At 38.8% G+C, this 20,429-nt stretch overlaps 7 protein-coding genes across 7 annotated transcripts; 3 read left to right on the forward strand and 4 right to left on the reverse strand.

Moving 5' to 3' along the window:
• Window positions 1–1,345: 1,345 nt before the first annotated feature.
• SPOG_03683 (RNA-binding protein) lies at window positions 1,346–2,191 on the forward strand (the record flags this gene model as incomplete). The annotated part of the gene is made up of 1 exon (XM_013165947.1): window positions 1,346–2,191. One exon carries the CDS (start codon window positions 1,346–1,348, stop codon window positions 2,189–2,191), a length of 846 nt encoding a protein of 281 aa, XP_013021401.1.
• Window positions 2,192–2,818: 627 nt separating this feature from the next.
• Window positions 2,819–3,848, forward strand: SPOG_03684 (S-adenosylmethionine-dependent methyltransferase (N(5)-glutamine); the record flags this gene model as incomplete). The annotated part of the gene is made up of 2 exons (XM_013165948.1): window positions 2,819–2,886; window positions 2,981–3,848. The coding sequence occupies 2 exons, from the start codon at window positions 2,819–2,821 to the stop codon at window positions 3,846–3,848; spliced, it is 936 nt and encodes a 311-aa protein (XP_013021402.1).
• A 41-nt stretch (window positions 3,849–3,889) lies between these two features.
• Window positions 3,890–5,295, reverse strand: SPOG_03685 (pyridoxine biosynthesis protein). Its single transcript, XM_013165949.1, has one exon. The coding sequence runs from the start codon at window positions 5,082–5,084 to the stop codon at window positions 4,194–4,196; it is 891 nt and encodes a 296-aa protein (XP_013021403.1). The 5' UTR covers window positions 5,085–5,295; the 3' UTR covers window positions 3,890–4,193.
• A 570-nt stretch (window positions 5,296–5,865) lies between these two features.
• Window positions 5,866–6,850, reverse strand: SPOG_03686 (ribonucleotide reductase inhibitor). Its single transcript, XM_013165950.1, has one exon. The coding sequence runs from the start codon at window positions 6,738–6,740 to the stop codon at window positions 6,366–6,368; it is 375 nt and encodes a 124-aa protein (XP_013021404.1). The 5' UTR covers window positions 6,741–6,850; the 3' UTR covers window positions 5,866–6,365.
• Window positions 6,851–6,892: 42 nt separating this feature from the next.
• On the forward strand, window positions 6,893–10,661 carry SPOG_03687 (histone lysine methyltransferase Set2). Its single transcript, XM_013165951.1, has one exon. It carries the CDS (start codon window positions 8,017–8,019, stop codon window positions 10,459–10,461), a length of 2,445 nt encoding a protein of 814 aa, XP_013021405.1. The 5' UTR covers window positions 6,893–8,016; the 3' UTR covers window positions 10,462–10,661.
• SPOG_03688 (SNF2 family helicase Ino80) lies at window positions 10,531–15,701 on the reverse strand. Its single transcript, XM_013165952.1, has one exon. It carries the CDS (start codon window positions 15,642–15,644, stop codon window positions 10,728–10,730), a length of 4,917 nt encoding a protein of 1,638 aa, XP_013021406.1. The 5' UTR covers window positions 15,645–15,701; the 3' UTR covers window positions 10,531–10,727.
• Window positions 15,702–16,071: 370 nt separating this feature from the next.
• Window positions 16,072–19,993, reverse strand: SPOG_03689 (ATP-dependent DNA helicase Chl1). Its single transcript, XM_013165953.1, has 4 exons — window positions 19,945–19,993; window positions 18,939–19,904; window positions 18,693–18,885; window positions 16,072–18,655 (listed from the first exon to the last, which is right to left on the reverse strand). Exons 2-4 carry the CDS (start codon window positions 19,593–19,595, stop codon window positions 16,938–16,940), a joined length of 2,568 nt encoding a protein of 855 aa, XP_013021407.1. The 5' UTR covers window positions 19,596–19,904; window positions 19,945–19,993; the 3' UTR covers window positions 16,072–16,937.
• Between the last annotated feature and the right edge of the window lie 436 nt (window positions 19,994–20,429).

Here is a 20,429-nt window from a genome sequence, read left to right on the forward strand (position 1 = left end):
TGTTCTTTGAAATGTGCAGTAGTTGCAAGGCTACAATCATATGAGTGTCGTGTAAGGAAATTAGAGGAAAAGATAAATTACATTTAGAATACGAAAAGAAACGAAAAGCAAGGTCGAAATTTACTAAAAACCCGTTCTATGGCTTGCAGCGATTCACCATTTCGGAAGCACGAAAAGAGCAGAGTTTTTTTTGTCATTGGACTGCCATTCGAAAGAGTAGAAAACAACACACTACGATTAACTGGTTTTCGATAGGAAATCCAGATCCTCGTACAGCTTGATTTGACTTCAAAAATCCTACTACTACTAGCACTACTACTGCTACTATACAGACCCTTTTTGCGATTGCCATATTATATAATTAAAAAAACCGTAATATTATATTCTATTAACAGGATGAAACAGTATGAAATGTTGCCTTTCCACGGGGAATCCAAGGGTAGATGAACCTTGAATACGCTTGGGAGAAAGGACGTTTCATTCTGCCCATCGTATTCAATTCCTTTATCAACGCAAATTGGTAAAGCTCAAAAGGAATCAAATTCGATGGGGTGTCAACTTTCAGCGAAGCAAGCCTGGGATCAGTGGTCCTTATATACCATGGAGAATTTTTAGAAATGCATTCTTTACATAAAAAATGGATATGATGGCTTTTATAAAATTATTATTTTGTTTTATACATACAATTCTAGAGAAGACGCGAAAACGCGAAATAAAAAAAATTTGTATTTAGCCGTTTTACTCGAATGAAACAAAAAAAAGAGTCTTTGAATTGCTTTTCAATGATTTCTTTTTCTTTCTCCCGTCATGTTTCTCGATTTTTTCTTCGTTTGTTTACATATGGACGCACTCACAATCCTTCGTCCTATTCATCTCTACACCCCCTAACGCACTTCACAATTCATCTTCTCTACTGCCATAGCTTAAGTACCAAACAAAGGCTGCCTTCCGCAACGACTTGACAAAAGCGTAAGAAAGCCATCCTGTGTAAAATACCCTTTTTCTCCCATCTGTAAAGTGTTGAAAACAACCAAACAACAGAAAAGGATTTGCATTTGTTCTATAGAATTGATACCCTCTCAAAATAATTTATTGTCTGGATTCCTAGACCTTTAGACAAGTATCTTTTTGTGATTCTCAATTTGCAGCCTTTTATTTCAAAACAATATTAGGTTCTTGTTTTTTTTTTGCGGAAAATCTTGTTACGATAACGTCTGTAAGAGTAGAACATCTAGAGCAGCCCTTGTTTGTTTCTTATATATATTGATTGATTTTGCAAGACAGGATCTGATTTGTCCTGATATTATTTTTCCAACCAAAAGATACTACTTGTTATCCTACAAAAATGGAATCTCCCACGTCTTATGAACCAGCTCTGGTTTATGAATGGATTATTCAGATTGTTTCGGGTACACAACGCGAAGAAGCATTGGTAGAATTATCACGTAAACGCGAGCAATACGAAGATCTTGCTTTGATCCTTTGGCATTCTTATGGCGTTATGACTGCATTATTACAAGAAATCATCAGTGTTTACCCACTTCTTAATCCCCCTACATTAACAGGACCGACATCGAATCGTGTTTGTAACGCGTTAGCTTTACTGCAGTGTATCGCCTCTCACCCGGAAACCAGAATCCATTTTTTGAACGCTCACATCACACTCTTTTTGTACCCTTTTCTTAATACCCTATCCAAGTCAAAACCGTTTGAGTATCTTCGGTTGACCAGTTTAGGCGTCATTGGTGCCCTTGTAAAAAACGATTCCCCAGAAGTCATCAATTTTCTTCTCTCTACTGAAATCATTCCTCTGTGCCTTCGTATCATGGAGAACGGTTCTGAGCTCTCCAAAACAGTTGCCATTTTCATTGTCCAAAAGTTCCTGTGCGATGACGTCGGCTTGCAATATATCTGTCAAACCTATGAAAGGTTTTATGCCGTCGCTTCTGTTCTAAATAATATGGTTTTGCAGCTTGTGGATTCTTTTGCTTTCCGCTTACTTAAACATGTTATCCGTTGCTACCTTCGTTTAAGCGACAATCCTCGTGCAAGAGAAGCTTTGCGCCATTGCTTGCCTGAACCACTCCGTGATGCCACTTTTGCCCATGTGTTAAAAGATGACCACAACACCAAGAAGTGTTTGGCTCAATTGTTAATCAACTTGTCTGACGTGGCTGTAGTAAATCCCTAAATTTCTTCTGATTTTTTAATTGTTTAATTATCTCTTATTTTCCCTTTTGCTCTCTCTATTTAATGTTTTATTGGTTTCTTTTTCTTTGGAAGTTATTCTCACTCTTCTAAATCTTGTTTACGTTTTTCTTTAACCTTTAATGTTTGCGAAAAGGTGATAGATGTTTTGTTTTTTGTTTAATCTATTCAAAAGAAAGGAAAGCTTCAGAGGCTATGACATTTTGTAATTCCCTAAAAGGTTGTCTTTCTTTTTGTATAAAGTGTGTTACCTTCTTTATTATTCGCTTTTTCTTTAGACGACGACGACACGGAATGGTTCGAATATTGTCGCCTCCTGTCTTTACGACTTCACTTATAGACAGGTGTAAGAAAACTGCCAGTTGAGTGCTTAACAAGCTACTCATTTTGTCATTGTATTTTAAACGATATGTAGCTACAACTGCACTTGTTTTAGAACACTTTTTTAAAAATTTTTACAGTAGCTATTGCTATTGTCTCCTTTTTCTCTGTGATCCTTAGTTATATTGTCTGTCCATTACAGATGGTTGAACAAGAATGCATGTTTTCTTTTATCATTTCTTTCCATATTTGTTAAATATAATTTCTCGTAGAATACAGTTCAAGGTCAATGAATCCATCTTTTCGAATGCTCTTAACAATTTTCCTGTATGAACAAAGTATATCCTTGCAGCTACGGTTAGTCAATCGAATAGACATCCTCATGTCAATAGAATCAATTAATCTCATTCATGTTACGAAATTTAAAAAAATGGAAAACTTTTTTGAAAAGTAATCGATTCTTAGCTGATTTGTATCGAGCAACGGAAAGTATAGAACAGGCTAAACAAGAATGGAAATGGATTTGTCAGGAACTACGGGAACTTTATCCGAAGGACAGTAAACTTCATATTCAGCGAAAAATTATACAAGCCTGCAAACTTCGTGGCCGTAAATACCCATTGCAGTATATTTTGCAAACACAACCCTTTGGTCCTTTGAATATTCAGTGCAGTCCAGGAGTTTTGATTCCTCGATGGGAAACAGAGGAGTGGGTAGAGCGAACAATGCCACTGTTGTATTCACTGTTGGTTCCAAATCCTGTACGCATTATGGACTTGTGTTCTGGATCCGGGTGCATTAGCAGCTATATTTCAGCGTCTTTCAAGCGTCCTCATTGTCTCCATATTATCGATATATCCTCAAAAGCTCTTCATGTAAGTGCTAAGAATCTACTCGCTTGCAAACAGGATAGCTCTACTCTGGATACTCAATTTCACAAAGTCAATGTTCTATCTGCAAAGAAACCAATGCTTAATTTACTGAGAAATTGCCATGCCGTCCTATGTAATCCACCTTACATATCACCAAACGAATTCTATTCGAACACAGATCTAAGTGTTCGAAGGTATGAGCCAAAGCATGCACTTATAGCTCAAGAGGATGGAAACCAATTTTATAAAATTATCGCATCTTATGTATTTGAACTATTGAAGGATCCACTCATTACCAAAGATGCATTGAGATTATTAGTCTTTGAAATTGGCTCTTCTGAACAAGCCAAATATGTCAAGAATTTGTTCTCAGGCAGTACCTTTCATACTACAATTTGGAAAGATTCCGCGAATTTGGACCGTACAGTCGTTGTACAGAGAACGTAAATTCTTACTAATCACTGATGCCAATTTTCTTGAAAAAAAAATTTTTATTTTCCATACATTTATGTGTTTTATTTACAGTGCTAAATTGCTATGATTCACAGGAAAGACATAAACTTTTCTCTGTAGTAAATTATGATTCAAAAACCAAGGCCTTATTCGTCACGCCCCCAAAAGGCAAGCAAAAATTAATTAATGCAACTTTGCGTTTCTATAGAAAAACTTAAGACTATTTTGGAACGAATTAGAAAAGAAAAAAAACAGACCAAAAACGAGATTATGAAATTAGAATAATAAGTATCGGTAGATGTCTAATTAGAATACAATAGAAGCAAAGCGATTTCCTGTTTACCAACCACGAGTAGCAAGCTTCTCATTCTCTTCCAAGGAAAGGACGCTTCTACCAACCATGGCAGCACCAAGGTTTTCGCTGACTTCAGCCAAAATCTTAGGATCATTATAATGAGTGACAGCGCGAACGATGGCGCGAGCACGTCTAGCTGGGTCACCGGACAAGAAGATACCAGAGCCAACGAAGACACCGTCACAACCAAGCTGCATCATCATAGCAGCATCGGCAGGGGTAGCAACACCGCCAGCAGCAAAGTTGACAACGGGCAAACGACCCAAACGAGCACATTCACGGACAAGGTCAATAGGAGCACCAATTTCTTTGGCGAAAGTATAAAGCTCTTCAGGAGCCATGGATTTGACACGGCGGAGTTCACCTTGCATTTGACGAGTGTGACGAACGGCCTCTACAACATCACCAGTACCAGCTTCACCTTTAGTACGGATCATGGCAGCGCCTTCAGAAATACGGCGGAGAGCTTCGCCCAAGTTACGGCTACCACAGACAAAAGGAACTGTGAAGTTTGTTTTGTCGACATGGTAGACATCATCGGCAGGAGTCAAGACTTCAGATTCGTCGATATAGTCAATGCCGATGCTTTCAAGAATTTGGGCCTCAACGAAATGGCCGATACGAACCTTAGCCATGACAGGTATAGAAACAGCAGCTTGGATTTCCTTGATCATGGTAGGATCAGACATACGGGCAACGCCACCTTGGACACGAATGTCGGCAGGAACACGCTCCAAAGCCATAACAGCGCAAGCACCAGCAGATTCAGCAACGCGAGCTTGTTCGGGATTCACGACGTCCATAATAACACCGCCCTTTAACATTTGAGCAAGTCCAGCCTTGACTTGGAAAGATCCTTTCGTTTCCGAGACCATTTTGTATTATAGGGAATTCAAAAAAATGTTTTACAACGATTCAAGAAATATCTAACGATGGTTATAAGAGCAAAAGAAAAAGTCGAATTAGATAATTCCACCTAGTCCTAATTAATTTTTTTTCTAAACACAAAAATTACGCCAAAAATCCTCCAGCAATTCCTGTTTTTTAATAAAGCACGAAAATTGTCTTTTTCGTGGCGATGGTAGATGACAGGTTCTCTCGTTGAGGTTCCTTTCGCCTTTTATAGTCGGAAAGAGGGGGAGGGTGAGGTATAATTGTAGGTTATCTTTAGCGTATCAGATCCCCTTAGATAATCAGTGTCGATAAAACTCCGGGAAAAGGACGCGGGCAAAAGTCATGTTGGATGCAAACAAACTGAACAAATAGAATAATAATAATAAAAAAAAATCATTTAAATGGACATACGGATTTTCTAGGAAGTGACAGCTTGCCGTAGTTTAATTATTGGGTCTTCGTTTTTTCTTTCTTGAGAAATAAAAGAATTGCCTTACAAAAACTCAATCGTCAAAGGCTTTCATGAAATACCCTTGACTCAGAAATTTGAACAGAAGCATGTGTGCTCTGGCATGATTTCAAATTTACAGGAAAGAAAACAAATTGTTAGGTTTCTTTCGGCCTTTCTTTCGTCTGTTGCTGAAAGAAAGACATCGGATGGAATGGTTTTGGGATGGACTTGTTTTCATGAATTTACAAATGTATTTTAGTAGATACTAACATTTGTTTGTATGCAGTCTTAAAAGAAGATACAATTACATTGTTCGGTTTTCTTTTACCTTTGTTTCAATCAGTAGAATCCATCATCTCTTTATTGCTATATTACTCTTCTGTACCTTATTACAGAAAGGATCCTTTTTGCTCGTAATCAGCAACACTGCGTATGAAAAAGTGTCGAAAAATGAAAGGATAACATTCCATTGCTTCAACTAGTGGACATAGGAATCAACAGCAAAAAGAAATTTGATAGTAAGTAAATTAGAATTGCCATTGACAACGGAAAAATAAAACAGCACACACATACACACACATACACGTATGCACAAAGGGGGAAATTAAATAAAAACCGGGCGTCATTTCAATCTTAAAAGTATTACGAAAACATTGACCCGAAACAGATAGATTGACAAATGATAGAAAGAGGATATAAAATACAAGAAGGAAAAACAACACACACACGCATTTAAATGATTAGAATAGCAAGAAAAACAAACAAACAACAACTACAACCAAATATTATCATTGGCAAGAAAAGAGATGGTTTAGAGACGTTCATTGGTACCTTCCATAACAACATCAAAAGGCTTCAGCCATTCAGGTTCCTCAAAGTCGGGAGGAGGATTCGCCCAGTTGTAATTGGGAACCGCGTCTTCAAATGAGCGCTTCACACCATTGGGTTCAAAAGAAAACGTCGTGTTTCTCAAAGCAATATTTTCAGCTACACCATTATACAAGGGCTGGTTATAAGCAGGAAAGGTCGTTTGCTTTGATTTGTAACCGGTAGACACGGACTTACGAATTCGCATACCCACGTCCATTAAAGATCCCTGGACGTCTTCGGGCAGTTCTGGTCTCATAGAAGACTTCTCAGGCTCCATATGAGCCTTGCTAGTCATGGTACGCTTGCTGGAATGCATTATTCCTCTGACAATCAAAGAGTGATGAGTTTTTAAAAGGTTATGGTTTTGGAAAGGAGTGTGTTCCTTGGTGGTTGTGACGTTTTGGCGCTACTTATGAAACAAGTCACAATGTTTGCCGGATCCCAAAAAAAAAACAACGAAAGAAACAACAAAAACAAAAAAAGAAAAAGAATTCTGCTGTAGTTTTAAGGATAAAAGCAATATCGAATGAAGGGAAATCAACAAGGAAGTTTGGAATGACTGACTCCGGTAATTTTCAGCTCAATTCTTGAAATTTGAATTTTTCATTCCAAAGGGTATATGCAATTTTTTCAAATTTTCACCCTCCACAAAATCAAGTAACAGATGCGTCGCTCGGATGCTAAAAGTGTCAAGTATGAAGAAAAAAGAAAATAAAAATGCGCAAGGCTGTTTTTCATAAACTCAAAAGTGCCGACTCATGACTCGGTTCCCATAAACAAAACTTAGTATTCCTCTCGTCTCCAAATACAAAACAAACACTCTTAGGAAAAGGCTCTTGCAAACCAAAGTAAGAAAAGAATCTTCATAAATCTACGTACAAACGGAAATCAATTTTTGTCTACAAAATTTTTCTGCACAAAATTCACCTTGTTGCTGAGATGAAGTCACCATTTATATCGAGAATTCATTCGCATAATAGCGACACAACTCGGATACTGAAAGGCTGTCTATTTCATCAAAAAAGGGTTATCTTTCTTATGTAAACAATACCGGCTGACTTTAACGTTTTCCATTACTTAAATGGACAACAGTTGTTACCTACTATAAGAAAGAGAAAGACTGCCAAAAACAACCATAAAAAACGAGAATTGTGATTTGCAAACAATTTGTATGTGTTTATCTTTTAAATCAAATTAAACGAAGGAAAAGAGCGGTTCTTTTCTCATCAGCTTGTTTTTGAAACGTTTGGACGCGCCATTTTCACAACACTAGAGCCAACAGCCCGTCTTTGAAATTTTGCAAGAATCTCTCTTTCGTTGTTTCTCGCGTTAGAGACGCAGGCTTCATAGATGAAAATTTCTTCTTGTTAAAGCTCTGGATTCTAAAATAACGTAAAATATTTGGTCAAATTTTCTTCAATATCTTTGTTTGTTAAAATTTTGTTTGTCATCAGCCTTGCTTCCTTTAAAGCTTGTGAAACGCTTTCAAATATTATAATAATAGAAGGCCTTTTTTTTCTCTCTCGCTCTCTCTCTCTCTTCTTTTTTTTTAAGTTCTAATTTTCTGAGGTTTTCATTCTTGCCATCTTGTCATGCAAATCCCTTCTTCGACATCAACCTTCACTCCTTTGCCCACTGAAGTATCTGAGCAGCCAGTTCCTTCTTCGCCATCTTCGCCATCTTCCAAAGGTCCTATCTCTCTACGGCCAAATCAGAATGAAGATTCTACTGAGAGACCGTCCAATGTGGTGGAACCTGCCGATGATCAAAATCCTGGTTCTCCCATAAAAGACATAGGTTCACCTGACGCCTCATCTGCTTCATCCGGTGCATCCTCTGAAACCTCAAAATCAGCAGGCTCAACCCAAAAGACAAATCCTCCTCAGCTATATCTTCATCTAGAATCCGCCAACCCAAAGGCTTTATCTACTTTTGAAGAAATTCCGAAATGCATTTATTCTGGGCATCTGGGCGAACCTCCTCAAAACGAGGCAATGACTTGTGATTGTAGACCTCAATGGGTAGATGGTGTCAACATCGCTTGTGGTCCTGATTCCAATTGCATCAATCGGATGACTTCCATTGAGTGCACTGACGATAATTGCTTTTGCGGACCTCACTGTAGAAACCAACGATTTCAGCGTCGGGAATTTGCTCCTGTCGACGCCTTTTTAACCGAAAAAAAGGGATTTGGACTCCGAGCAGTCGTGGACATCCCAAGGTATGCTTTTGTATACGAGTACATTGGAGAGGTTATTCCTGAGCAGAAGTTTCGGAAACGTATGTGCCAATACGATGAAGAAGGCATTAAGCATTTCTATTTTATGATGCTTCAAAAGGGAGAATACATAGATGCCACAAAAAGGGGGTCATTAGCACGCTTTTGCAATCATTCTTGTAACCCAAACTGTTACGTGGATAAATGGATGGTAGGCGATAAGCTTCGGATGGGTATATTTAGCAAAAGAGATATCCTTCGAGGTGAAGAATTAACATTTGACTACAACGTCGACAGATATGGTGCTCAAGCGCAGCCTTGCTACTGCGGTGAGCCTTGTTGTGTGGGCTATATTGGTGGTAAAACTCAGACAGAAGCACAATCGAAATTACCTGAAAGTGTTCGCGAAGCTCTTGGATTATCCGAGAAAGAAAACCGGGAAAGCTCTTTTGCTCGCAAGCAACGCCGTAAAAACGCCGTGGATGATCTTGCTCAATTAGTTCAACAGGTCAAGGCTACTCCCTTAACACCGGAGTCTGCTACAAAGGTTGTCGGTGTTCTTCTACAAACTAAAGACGAAGCATTAATTCGAAAACTGATGGAAAGGATTTTTTTGACCACCGATATCTCTGTTTGCAGATGTATTATTGCTCTACATGGTTATAATATTTTTGGAACCATTTTGAACAACTTTGATTTTGATCATGAGTTCGTCCTTCGCTGTCTCATAACGATGCAATCTTGGCCTCGACTTACCCGAAACAAAATACAAGACTCTAACATAGAGCCAGTGGTTAAGCAAGTGTTTCAACATACAGATAACGAAGAAGTGAAAAAGGCTGCCGAAAACTTACTAAATGAATGGGCATCTTTAGAACTGGCATATCGTATTCCTAGACGAAAGATCATTTCACAGCCGTCTCAGGATGAAAATAGTAAGGACTCGATTGCGGAAATAAAACTAGAAGATGCCTCTAGTGAAAAACAAGAAAATACACCCGAATTAGACAACAATTCGCCAATAAATTATCGCTCTGAAAATGAAAATCGGAATTTTAGCAAGTTTGAAAAGCATAATGGATATGCTACGCATAGAGGACAATACCACAAACGTCCCTCACTTCATAAACATCGTCGCATATCAAATAGTAGCTCTTTTTCGGACAACCGCAACACTAATGATGAACCTGATCTGACCAAAAATAATACTTCGGCTACTCCAAAAATTGATTTAAAGCAAATAATTTCCGCTGCCATGGATAGCGTTAATCATAAGAAGCTTGCCAAAGAACAAGAAGAGGAAAAAGAACGACTGCAGCAGCAGAAAAAGGAAGAAAAGCGAAAACTCGCATATGAAGAAGCTCAAAAAAAGCACACTAAAAAACAAGAACGGAAGCAAACTCATAAAAATGAAGGCACAAAGAGTCCTAATGAGCATCATCTATCCTCACATTCACCTGCTGCGCTGGCATTCAAAACACTTTTAGCTAAATTTTTCGCAAACAAAACTGCACGATTTCAAGAAAAGCTTGGAAAGTCGGAATTTAAGCTGCGAATCAAGAAAATGACAGAAATTATGTTAAAGAAACATCTACAACTGGTTAATAGTAAAAAAGAACGAGCGCTTCCAGCTGAGTTGTCAGATTCTCAACAGTCCAAATTGAAAGCTTGGGCTTTCCAATACCTTAATTCAGTAATGGAACGCGGAGGAGATCATAATAGCCCTTCAGAAACACCTACTACTGTAGAAAGTCCTTTGAAGCGCTCTAACTCAGCAACGGACGAGACTGATTCGACAAAGCGCATTCGGTCTGCATAAAAGGGCTCATACCATAAAAAAATTTTGGGTGTTTAACGTTTATTTCCTTTTGAAAAAGCTTAATACTTACTTGTGTCTAAAATTTATTTAATATAGATAAATGTGTACTAATATGAATTTGAACTTTCTATAAATATTATTTGATAATTGTTTTCATAACCCTCCATTAATAGATGAAAAGGGTATGAATAACTATAAACAGTAAACAAAGATAACAACTAATAGGACACCTAAAAATGAGGCTCTGTGTATATTCATTAAATAATTTACTCTTCCAACAACCACGATACCATTTCTCGTGAGTTACCTTTAAGATCCATCTGTTTATTAGGAAGTGTTTCTCCACCTGAGATGACAACTTTTTGAACTTCTTCTTTTTCTTTTGCACGAAATAGAATTCTTTCTTCAATAGTTCCTCTAGTTATAAAGCGATATACTGTAACTTGCTTCTGTTGGCCGATACGATGTGCTCGATCCATGGCTTGACTATCAATACTTGGATTCCAGTCAGAGTCATAAAATATAACCGTGTCCGCAGCGGTCAAATTAATACCTAAACCTCCTGCTCTAGTAGAAAGCAAAAAGACAAAAAGTTCAGGACGAGTTTGCCATTCTGTAACCATATCACGACGTTGACTAATTTTCGAAGAACCATCTAATCTCAAATATTTGTGCTGACGATACGTTAAGTACTCTTCCATAAGATCAATCATTTTCGTCATTTGGAAATAAATAAGAACACGATGATCGTTAGCCTTCAGCTCCGCTAACAGCTTATCGAGCTTGGACAGCTTGCCAGAATCCGCAATAAATCGAGACATTGAAGGAATACGTACAAATGAATATGATCCTTTTGCAACTCCTAATGAAGGAACCAAAGGTTCTCGAGGAGGAGGCAGAACTGTTATGGCTGGATCTGAAATTATACGATCTTCTTCGCTCTTTAGCGGCTGATACATATAGTGACTCCAAGTTGGATCTCTGATGAACATGGCTTGATCAAGCATAAATTGTCTACTTCCAGGACAATATATTTCTACTGGAGGAGCAGTAGCTTTTTGAACTAAAACAGAGTCTAACAAAATTAAGTCCAATTGTGCATCGCTTTCTTCAATGACATTCGTTAATTTGTACATAGGGCTGTCCACGTTAGCATCTTTACCTAAACATTTCAGCTTAGTTAAATTATCAGGCAATAATAGCATTTTATGCTTGTTAAAATAATCACCATCAAGGGTTTGGGCTTGCCGTGTTTGATATCTATGGGAGGAAACAGAGTTATTACTTGAACTCTCCAATAAACTTAACAAAGGGTTATGAGCAGAATGATTAATAGAGGAAGGGGATTCACCGATAAAACGAAGCCAAGAAAAAGAAGAGTTCTCGTCACTCGCTGAAGAATTGTGAAGGTACTCTGTGTTCCAAATGTTCATAAGATTATTTAAATATTTATTCTTAAAACCAGCTCGACTTCTTTGACTCGGCACATTCAAGATTCCACCCTCTTTGTACATTAGCCGTGGAATTTCTAAGGTTATAAAATTTCGGGTATTATATGGCACATCCAGAAATGAACCTTCTCTATTAATGTAAACTGATTTGCTCCAAGTTGCCAGACTTAAAGGACTGCGAACATCTTCACGCTCAAACAAGTCTGGATGATTGCAGACCTTTCGAAATTGCATTACCAAATTCATGATACTGGCAACCGTGTCATCACCTCCCAAAACTGCTTTTTCTAATAATTCTTCAATGGAGATTTGTCGCCGCAGAGCTTGATATAGTATTTTTTGTCTTTGGGTAAGGTCACAATAAACCTCTTTTTCAATCTTTTCACCTAATTCAGACTGAACATTTTTCTTCACTCTTCGCAACATAAATGGTTTCAAAATCATATGCAACCGTTTAAGTTGCTGCTCATTTAATTGAGTATTACTCTGAGCATGACTTTCAATATCTTTTGAAAACCATTCACTAAACTCATTATGAGAATCAAAAAGAGTAGGCATAATAAAATGAAGTAAAGCCCATAACTCTTGCATCGTGTTTTGAATAGGAGTACCAGTCAGAAGTAATCTATTTCTGCATTTGAAAGCCAATAAACTCTTCCAACGTGAACTAGAAGAAGACTTAATTGCTTGTGCTTCATCCAAAATCATATATTGCCATTTCACTGTTTGGAAGTATTGGGCGTCCAACACAACAAGTTGATAGGAAGTGACGACAACATGAAAAGGTGAGTTTTCGTCGTAAGTCATATTTTTCCTGCACCAAAATTTTCTTAAGATTTTACGATCCTTGGTACTTCCCCAATACGGAATGCACTTCAGTTTTGGAACAAAGCGAGTAATCTCTTGCTGCCAATTATGAAGAGTAGAAGCAGGAGCGATAATTAGGAAAGGTCCCCAAATATTGTGGGTCTCAGCAAGGTAAGCCATTACAGATATAGATTGCACGGTTTTACCTAACCCCATCTCATCTGCTAGGATACCATTGATACCTTGTTCATATAAATTGGCAAGCCAGTTGAGACCTTTCAATTGATATTCTTTCAGCTTGCACATCAACATCTTGGGTTGTCCTACGTCAACAGCGTTCATCAAGGTAGGGTTTTGGAAATTCATTTCTCCTTCATTCATGTCGGCAGTACTGCTGCTGGAAGAAATAGGTTTAGTATCAAACATTCTGGAGTGTTCGCGAGTTCGTAGCATCGCTTCTTGGGCATTTCCGACGGCTAATTTGTGAATACTTTCCTCATCATCAGAATCAAAATTTAGTTCACTTGCAGAAGCGGTTGGTGCATCTGAAGACGGTAAGTTTTCTCTGTCAACCTTCTTTTTACCAACAAAATGCGAGTATAATTCTGTTTGTGTAATTAAAAAATCTAACTTTCGAGCTTGTCGACGAGATTCACGATCCTCTTCTTCTTTCTTAGCACGATCCAAAGCCACTCTTTCTGCTTTCTTGCGCAAATCACGCTCTTCACGCTCATTACGCTTCCAAAAGACCATAGTTTCACGCATAGCACGTTTGGCCTTGGTCTGCATATCCTTGTTATTCTTTATCGTACGGAACTGCCAACGTCTTGCTTCTCTGGATGCCAGCTGAGAGGTTTTTCGAGCATTCGTCGAACGATTATAGTGATTTTGCTGTATTATTTTATACACTTTTGGAATTTCCTTTCTGACGATATCTTTAATGATTTGCATTTGAATGGACTCAACCGTTTTCTTCTTTTTATTAGGAGTCGCGGTAGCAGCCTTTCCATCAGCAGTACCTTCAACTGTGTTGGCTTTTTCTGCCTGGTCTGCTGCCTCTTTTGTGGCGCTAGAGTCTTCTTCTCCCGCTTGGCCAGATCTTTGAGGTCTTTTCTTCGTGTTCTTTTTAGGCGTTGACTTTTGTTCACCAGCGGCTTTTGCTGAATCACCTGTAGCTTTGGAAGACTTAGCTTTCTTTGCCTTTGAAGCTTTGGTTAAAGGAGTCTCAGGTGAAGACTCTCCGTCTTCAGCAATAGAAGACTTAGGCGTTTGGTCATTTGTCGCTTCTTTCTTTGCAAGGTCCTCTTGGCCTGCGGATTCGGCAGTGGCAGCTTTCGCACGAGCCTTAGCCTTTATTCTTGCCCTCGCCTCAGTTCTAGCTTCACTTCTAGACTTAGGTTTTGATTCTGCAGGAGGAACCTCTTGTCTAGACTCGGAAATAGGAATTTCGTCAGACTCGTTAACATTGTCTTCATGAGTACGTGTATTATCTTTAGCAGCATCTTTCTGCTCAGTGCTCTCAAGAAGATGCCGCTCCTTTTCGTTCTTTTCTAGCTTTTTCTTTTCAAGACGCTCAAGTTCAAGTCTTTCACGTTGTTTTTGTTCTTCTTCTGCACGAACTTTTGCAGCTTCTAAAGCAGCCACTTCCTCCCGAATAGCCTGGTGGACTGCCCAATCATGATTTTGAGAGTACTCTAGAGCATGCAGCTTATTATACCGAGCTTCATATCGCCAAATGAACCGATTGTGTAGCGAGGAGCGAATATCTAGAAGGCGCTTTTTTTCAGCATGAACAGCTTCATCTCGCCGATTTCGGAGATGTTGTAGATAATTAAATCGCGTAACCATTGTTTGCTGCTCATCTTCATCCGCGCTAAGGATTTCATCAGAATCTATGGAAGGAGCTTCTGGAGATAACAGAGGTGCAGAATGGTTTACGGGCTGAGGATTAGAATTATTATAACGACGACGTGATTGGTTTGGTACCGTGTGCGGAATAGGAGATTGCTTTTGAGAGGGTGAAACGCCACGTAAAATGGTATGAGGGAGAGAAGATACGTCTAAAGGAGGAGCCATGGCTGGGGATATTTGTTCGGGCATAACATTATGAGTAGATGGGTCGTAGCCCTCGTTTCTTGAGAGAAGAGTAGATATGCTTATAGATGGATGCATGGAAGCCCCAGGGGTCGGCTCTTCAAAAAGGTCGGAAGAACCAGTCCGCATGCCATATTCATGCGTATGGGCAACAGGAAATTCACTCATTCCTGGAGATCTAGCTACCCCACTGGTGGCTGTTGGATTATGGTGAGCAGGATGGTGTTGAAAAGAGGCAGACGTAGCATTGGTAGTAGACTGCAAATCAGCGGCACCGTTGGGTGAATGTGAAGGGATGTTGTACAAGTCTTTGGAGATCGGAGTATCCATCTGATTCGATGCATCCGGCTGCATATAGTTTGGTAAAAGTGCAAGGTCACCTTGGGCTGGAGACCCGAAAATATTAGCTTGAGTACCAGGGCCAGGACCTTGACCAGCAAGGCCTTCCATCTCTCCATATCCAGAAACGCCGCGGTAGAATGGCGCCTCCGAAGAAAATTCTCGGCCATATTCGTTCTGTATATGATTTAACCCACGGTGATCTACTTTACCTGCAGTCCCAGCACCAGCTGCCGTACTATTTGGGCTAACAGACCCTCCATTAGATTCGTACTCTGAAGCAACATATTCCATCCGTGGACTTGATCCAGTCATTTCATTTCCGTGATGCTGCCAATATAATGGAACCTGCCAATTTCTATTGTTTGCTTCCACTCCATATGGAGTTCCATGCGTATTCGTAAACTCTGTTTGTCCTGCCATTTCTGGTGCATTTCCACCCTCAAAACTCTCTCTAGGAGTCCCATTAAATAGTTCCCTAGAAGGATCCATGATTCATTTGAGAAAGATCGATTTTGGTGAAGACTATGCGTGTGGGTGAGCTAAATGCTCCAATTTAATTAACCACGTTTGTCTTCTCATCCTTGGCCACAGTATAACATGCTAAGAAGCGAATAGCGAATCGCAACGTTACGTAACGCAGTGGGACACTTGCTCGAGGGTGGTGGTAGTAGTAGTAGGGATCATAGTATGTAGGATGAGTAGAGTCGATATAAACAATGGAATTGAATTTTATTAAGTGAAATAACAGGATTACTATGGAAAGTACAGTTGATGGTTTGCTTTTTTCGTATTTTACTTCCGAATTGCCTAAGTATTGTTTTCTACGATTACCGGCTGTTCCATATATTTAGCATTTTGGTGATGAACGTATGGAAGCGAAAACCGGCTTGAAAACGAATATGAAAAGCTAGAAGAAAAATCAAATTTTACTGATGGAGACAGGATGTTCCATGAATAAATACGCTTGGCCAATGACAAGTGCATTGCTTCTCATTTCACACCTTCAATATTTTCCTATGCATTCGATATTGTTCTTTTCAGTATAGAAAAGTTGAGATTGTAATTTATCTTCCTTATCCTATTAAGTATCGATTCATCTAATGAAAAACGGTTTTTCTACCCTTTCCATTTCAATTTTAACACGCGAAAAAATAAATAAACGTAACAATGTTACTTCATTTGTGACGTGTGTTGTTTCGACCTGACCCAAAAAAACAGTCACAGGCTGCTATACAGCAGCTGTCTGTCATAGTACTCTCTACCATTATCCAAAATGCGTGATAAATGGAGGAAAAAGCGCGTGAGACGCCTGAAACGTAGAAGGAGAAAAATGAGAGCTAGATCGTAAGTGAACTGCTTTTTGTGAAATTTCCTCTTTGAGAGTGCGATTCACTAACTCTGAACAGTAAATAAGCTACTCGCTTCCCTAAGGATGAGCTAAGTAAAAAGCAACTGCAACGCTGTATTGCTCCTTTTCGAAAGAGGTTTTCTTCATTGTACTCGTATAGCTCCTTATATCTCATAAAAAGGGTTGTTATGGTTGTTCAATTACCGTCTGCAACACTCTTCAGTACAATATAATCTTTGTTCATCCGCTGTCTGTATATACTTTAATATCTGTTGTGTGAAGTCGTAGTGCTTTGTAGTGTATTGCGATTGTTTGTTCGTAGATCTTTAGAAACGTTCATTTCGTATTCATTCCATTCCGTTACTATGAGATGAAGAGGAGAGCAAGCTTTTTCTAACAAAATTTGGTTACGTATCTGGAGTAAAAGAATGTCATTACATTGGTGGTTTCAATTGCTTTTTGGTACGGAAAAACGTAGATACTTGGCGAATTGCATTTCCGAATTGACTTGGAACTTCTAGGTGCTCTTGCAGCCAACCTGGGAGTTTGGAACGTATGCTGGGACGATTGTAACGATGGTCCAATAATAGTATGCATGCATAGTCATTTCGATGTCGGATGGCTCTTCCAATACTTTGATTGACCGCTCTTAGGCAAGTATTTTCGTAAAAGGTTTGTGCTGCTTGTTTGGGATTCCTTCCTTTTGTCTGTATCTTTTCTTCCACGTACGCAACCTTTGTTTGCCATTCTATATCGTGAGCATTAGGGAAGGGCATCCCTACAACTATCACCGCTCTTCCTAGACGATCAGAAAAGTTGATTCCCTCTGATAGGCGACCTCCAATGACACAGAACAAGAGTCCTCCATGTCCAGATTCCACTGATTCACTATACTGATCAAACAATTTCAGTGTGTTTTCGCTTTGATCTTTTGATTCTATAAAAACCTGTTTTTTTTTCTGAAGCCTTTCCAAGGTCCCGTCATCCTTCCAAACTTTGGTTATGAATTGCAAATATGAAAAGCTCGGAAAAAAGGCGACCACACCGTCTGGAATTAGCGAAGTAAAATTTACGAGAGTTCTCCCGAGCTCTCTCGTCAAATTTTCTTTGGTACGATTTTGATAGGAAAACTCATACGGTACTTGCGAAGGGCCTTTGGAGAGCAGCAGTGTCAAAACGTTCTCTTTCGGAACTATATGCCCGCAAGAAAATTCATCAATTCGATTTTTCGATTCCGAGAACAATAATTCAATAAAGTCGTCTAGTGGTGACATTGTTCCACCTGCCAGTGTAACGGATCGGCATTGGTCCGTCAGAGTCTGAAAGTGTTTGGACGGATCAAGAAGCATATACTTTAAAAAGGCATTTGACGAATCCTGAACTTCGTAGAATAGTTTACCTTCGGGGGATGGGTTAGCTATTGCGGAAAGGAATGATTCAAGCTGCATTAACACAGGGGTGTACTTGTCTTCTTGTTCGACCTTGGCTTTTTCTTCAGTGGTATTGAAATCGTATGCATGAGATACGTCCTTGGACACACTTTCCTTTGAGTTTGAGAGGAACTTGGAATACCCGTCGACCTTCCTTGCAAGCTTCGAAACAGACAGATACTCTATTAAATGATGCAAATTTACTTGATCTGAAGATTGCGATACAAACAAGGACGATATTAGCAAAACCTTGTTTGTAGAACTTTCCTTTATATTTTTCTCAAGAAATTTCTTCAGTTCTCCGACGACTTTTATCAACTGTCGAACATGCATTCTATTTATACCATTGAGTCGTTTATTGAAGCGACTGAAGTAATGCTCAAGCTGAAACTCCGCCGTGCATACTTGCTTGTATGAAATAGAGGAAGAATGCATAGAGCAAATCGCATCGATAATATTATGTGCTTCATCGATAATGCAGATATTGTCTTTTAGAGGAAGGTTGAGTGAATTACGAGCAGACTCTTGCAAAAGCAACGGATATGGTAACGTTACGATCTGAGAAGAGTTGACTGCTTCCCTTGCTCCATAATACGGACAGACATGCAGTTTCTGGCCTAAAACAACCATATCTTCAATATCCATCACTTCAGCAAGAACCTCATCACGAAAGTCCCAAATTCGGGTATCGTCCTTCAGGTATGGACATTTTTCAGAAGACCCTAATCATGTTAGTTATGGAACGTTAAGTATCCGTACCTTGTAATTCGATGCACTTTTCGTTAACGGCTGACGTTGGTGACAGCTTTTGAACTTTTGGATTTATGCACAAGTTTTTCCTTGAAGCGAGAGAAACGACCCGTATAGGGGTAGAAATTTTTGATGTTTCTAATTTCTGTATCTCTTGTACAAATTGTCGGAGTTGAGAATGAGTTCTTGAAGAAAAGTAAATCTTTAAGATATCAGCATTAGCTTTTATTTTATTTCAATATAGATAAACCTTACCTTTTGAACAATCGGTAGTTTTTCATCTTCTGGCACTAAACGGTGAAGTAAATCCATTACCTTGGAGCTGTAGCCATTTTGGAAGGTAAGAGTTGACTCTGCATTTTCTTCGTGAAGAGAAACATCATTGGAAACCAAAAACTCTTCTAGAGAGTCATCTATAGTTTGAGCAGTCTTGCTTGACTTTGCTGTAGGGGTTGTTGAGGGATCCAGAATAACAGCTGGTGCTGCTCTCTTACGAAAGTCCTTTTGATGTTGGAAGCTAGTTGTTTGTAACAGCTTTTCTTTTCGATTCTTCTCCCGGATTTTGTTAAGTCGTTTTTCCAAGTATCCATGAGTGCTCTTAGCTTGGTTAACCTGTAATTCTTGATCCTGCATAATGACCCAATCAGGAATGGCATGCTTTGAAGAATTCGACTTGTTTGTTTCTTCTTCACGTTCATCGATTTCGATATGTAAATTTCCCTTTTTCTCTAACCATGTCAACGATCCACATAGCAAGCTAAGACTTTTTCCAGTACCAGTTGGAGATTCATAGATGCCAATTTTCTTGTTTTCAATAGTATTGTATAAAGCACGCATAAATTCTAATTGAATTGTATAAGGCTTATAAGGATGATGAAATTCATCTTCTATAATTTGATCCACAGAATTCATTTCTAAATAAGGCTTTCCCAGACGTTAGACTGACTTTTCTTTCTATTTAATTCCGGTTTCAGAATTCTACTGTCATCCAAGTGTAAAATTTCATGTAAATGAAGGCTCCAATATGCTGGTCAAAATTTAAACGAAAGTACTGATTTTCATTCTAAATGGTTCATCAAAAGACGTAAGTTCCTTCTAGTTTCCTAATTTTTTTATTTTTAAAGTGTTTCCGGTTGATGGAAAAAGAAAAAAGAAATTGGTCCAGGGTTGGAGGCCCATAAAAAGGAGGGAAGGGATCCTTTCTTTCAAATATAGAAACAACTGAGATTAGTCATTATTATTTTCTTTTAATTTCCTTTACCACGTAAAACATTGAAAACGGAATTTTTTTCTTTGGAAACCATTTTGTTTATTTGTTAAGGGATTGTAGCGTTTTGTGAGTATTTACTGTAACATAGGATTACGCCCGGCCACTCGTTATAATGTAAACAAACCGATGGAAACTAAATGTTTGAACATTCAGTGAATTGGGTGGCATTCTTCTTTTTTTCCTATGGTAATAACCTTGGTTATAGCTGATAGCTATTCTGAAACATCTACCGTCGTTCCAAAATCAACCTGGTAATGAATAGCACACTGCTTCATTTCATCAGTTTTCCAAGTGACCGCGAATGCAAACTTCATTTGCCACGAACTTTTACCTTGCAAGGAATTGAACTGTATTTAAGAAAAAAACCACCCAGCTGCTTATACACAAAACATTTCTTTTGTCTTTTCAGTGTAAACAATGGGATAGTGCCATGCAGCATATCGTTATTTAGATCGATGACATGAATCTTCAGTGAT

Source organism: Schizosaccharomyces cryophilus, assembly GCF_000004155.1.
Source record: "Schizosaccharomyces cryophilus OY26 unplaced genomic scaffold supercont4.1, whole genome shotgun sequence".
Classification (NCBI taxonomy): Eukaryota; Fungi; Ascomycota; class Schizosaccharomycetes; order Schizosaccharomycetales; family Schizosaccharomycetaceae; genus Schizosaccharomyces; species Schizosaccharomyces cryophilus.